Source organism: Alosa pseudoharengus, unplaced genomic scaffold, assembly GCF_046254945.1.
Source record: "Alosa pseudoharengus isolate Yale_2024_CS ecotype anadromous, Long Island Sound unplaced genomic scaffold, YU_APseudo_1.1 YU_APseudo_1.1_scf_18, whole genome shotgun sequence".
Classification (NCBI taxonomy): domain Eukaryota; kingdom Metazoa; phylum Chordata; class Actinopteri; order Clupeiformes; family Clupeidae; genus Alosa; species Alosa pseudoharengus.
The window spans coordinates 3,675,023-3,677,522 of NW_027468650.1; the positions used below are offsets into that span (position 1 = coordinate 3,675,023).

The window sequence follows — 2,500 nt, forward strand, 5'->3', positions numbered from 1 at the left end:
CTGGCATCCCGTACATGGATTAAGCCTAGTCCTAGTCCCAGTCCCAGACTAGCAGCTCTTTCTCAAAGGAGATTTCCATTGAAATTGGCTTTTAGTCCAGGACTGTAGGAAACAGGTCCCAGGAGCTCAGGAGCATCAGTATGAGGTCCAAAACAGGAGTTTACAAGTATACAGCATCGGACGTGCAACTGGAACGTATCTTTTCATGTCGCAACAATTAGCTTCCACAATAATCAATGGAACTGGCTACACCAGCGTGGCAGTCGCCCTCACATTCGAAAAGCATTAGACCAGTCTTCTAAAACAATTTCTACGCTCCGTGAAAGGGAACGATTCAGCTGCGCGGCTGGTGTAGTGTGCGGCTGTAAGGAGATGGCGTTATGTGCGGCTGTAAGGAGATGGCGTTATGTGCGGCTGGCGTTATGTGCGGCTGTAAGGAGATGGCGTTATGTGCGGCTGGCGTTATGTGCGGCTGGCGTTATGTGCGGCTGGCGTTATGTGCGGCTGTAAGGAGATGGCGTTATGTGCGGCTGGCGTTATGTGCGGCTGTAAGGAGATGGCGTTATGTGCGGCTGGCGTTATGTGCGGCTGGCGTTATGTGCGGCTGTAAGGAGATGGCGTTATGTGCTGCTGGCGTTATGTGCGGCTGTAAGGAGATGGCGTTATGTGCGGCTGTAAGGAGATGGCGTTATGTGCGGCTGTAAGGAGATGGCGTTATGTGCGGCTGGCGTTATGTGCGGCTGGCGTTATGTGCGGCTGGCGTTATGTGCGGCTGTAAGGAGATGGCGTTATGTGCGGCTGGCGTTATGTGCGGCTGGCGTTATGTGCGGCTATAAGGAGATGGCGTTATGTGCGGCTATAAGGAGATGGCGTTATGTGCGGCTGTAAGGAGATGGCGTTATGTGCGGCTGTAAGGAGATGGCGTTATGTGCGGCTGGCGTTATGTGCGGCTGGCGTTATGTGCGGCTGGCGTTATGTGCGGCTATAAGGAGATGGCGTTATGTGCGGCTTGTCGTGTCATGTTATGTGTGGCGTGTCGTGTGGCGTGTAGTGTGGCGTGTTGCGTGTCGTGTGGCGTGTGGCGTGTGGCGTGTCGTGAGTCGTGTTGTGTGGCGTGTCGCGTGGCGTGTGGTGTGGCGTGTTGTGTGGCGTGTGGCGTGTCGCGTGGCGTGTCGCGTGGCGTGTCGTGTGGCGTGTCGTGTGGCGTGTCGTGTGGCGTGTCGTGTGGCGTGTCGTGTGGCGTGGCGTGTCGTGTGGCGTGTCGTGTGGCGTGTACCTCTCTTCCTCAGCGCGCTGCTTGTCCTCCAGCTCCTTCTGCACGCGGGCTTGTCTACGCCTCTCAGCCAGCAGTCTGGCGGCCTCCTCCGCATCAGTGGTCCCCGCAAAGGACTTCCCTGTGGGGGTACCTGGGGACTCTACAAACACATACACACACACACACACACACACACACTCTAATCATTTATTTATGTCCACAATGCAAGAAAGGATGCACAAGCTAAGGTGCGTGGATGAAGAGACTGCACTTGTAGTAGCCTACATAGATATACAAAAGCAAGACAAAAGCCAGCATTTAGGATACACACATACAAACACAAAAAAAGGCATTTGAGGGATACAAAATCAATCAATGAGTGCAAATAACTCTCAGAGGAAGCCTTTTATTACATTACATTTAGCAGACACACCTTTGTTGCCTTGTATAGCTGTTGCCTCAATCGGCTGGATATTAAAGTCAGGAGTTCACCTGCGCTGCGCTCTCCAAGATCCCGGCTGGCAGACTTGGGCATTTTGCGCTCGGCGTTGTCAGACCTGGAGGTCTTCCTCTCCAGGGTGCTGGTGCCCCTGGTCTCCGCGGCCGCCTTCTCCTCGCCCTCCAGCCTCCGAGGGCCGTCGCACGGGGTGGACGCACGGTGCCTCATCGGGGACGGCGGGTACTGTCCTGGGGAACAGGGGGACTGGGTGCGGCTCTTGGACGATCTGACCCTGCTACCAAAAAGGGTTTTGTAACAATAGCATCAGCTAGTATCAGCTAGTATCCGCTAGTACAGTGCCTATACAAGGAATTCATCCCCCTGCCCTTGGATATTTCCCTTTTACTGCTTTTATAAATTGAATCTTGATCAATTTAATTGGGCTTTTTTTATAATAATTTACAAAAATCATGCTGTGGGGATACTTGAATGTTCTGGAGTGGCCGAGTCAAACCCCAGACCTCAATCCTATAGAAAATCTGGACTTGAAAAAGGCTGTTCACACGTGATGCCCTTCCAACCTGACAGAGCTGAAATGTGCTGTTCACACGTGATGCCTTCCAACCTGACAGAGCTTGAGCAGTTTTGCAAAGAAAAATGGAGTAAAATTGCAGTATCCAGATAAGCAGGCCTAACTGAGACCTATCCATGCAGACTCCATGCTTTAATTGTGGCAAAAGGTGCATCTACTAAATGCTGACTTGAAGGGGGTGAATACTTATAACATTTTGCATTGTAGATTTTAA

At 52.1% G+C, this 2,500-nt stretch overlaps 1 protein-coding gene across 1 annotated transcript in view; it reads right to left on the bottom strand.

Annotated features, from left to right (window-relative positions):
- Positions 1–2,500, bottom strand: part of map7d2b (MAP7 domain containing 2b) — a 25,989-nt gene that overhangs the window by 9,632 nt on the left and 13,857 nt on the right. The window contains exons 8-9 of the mRNA XM_076291409.1: positions 1,748–1,986; positions 1,277–1,415 (exon numbers count right to left, since the gene is read on the bottom strand). Of these exons, the coding sequence (XP_076147524.1) occupies positions 1,277–1,415; positions 1,748–1,986 (378 nt within the window). The remainder of the gene's footprint in view (positions 1–1,276; positions 1,416–1,747; positions 1,987–2,500) is intronic.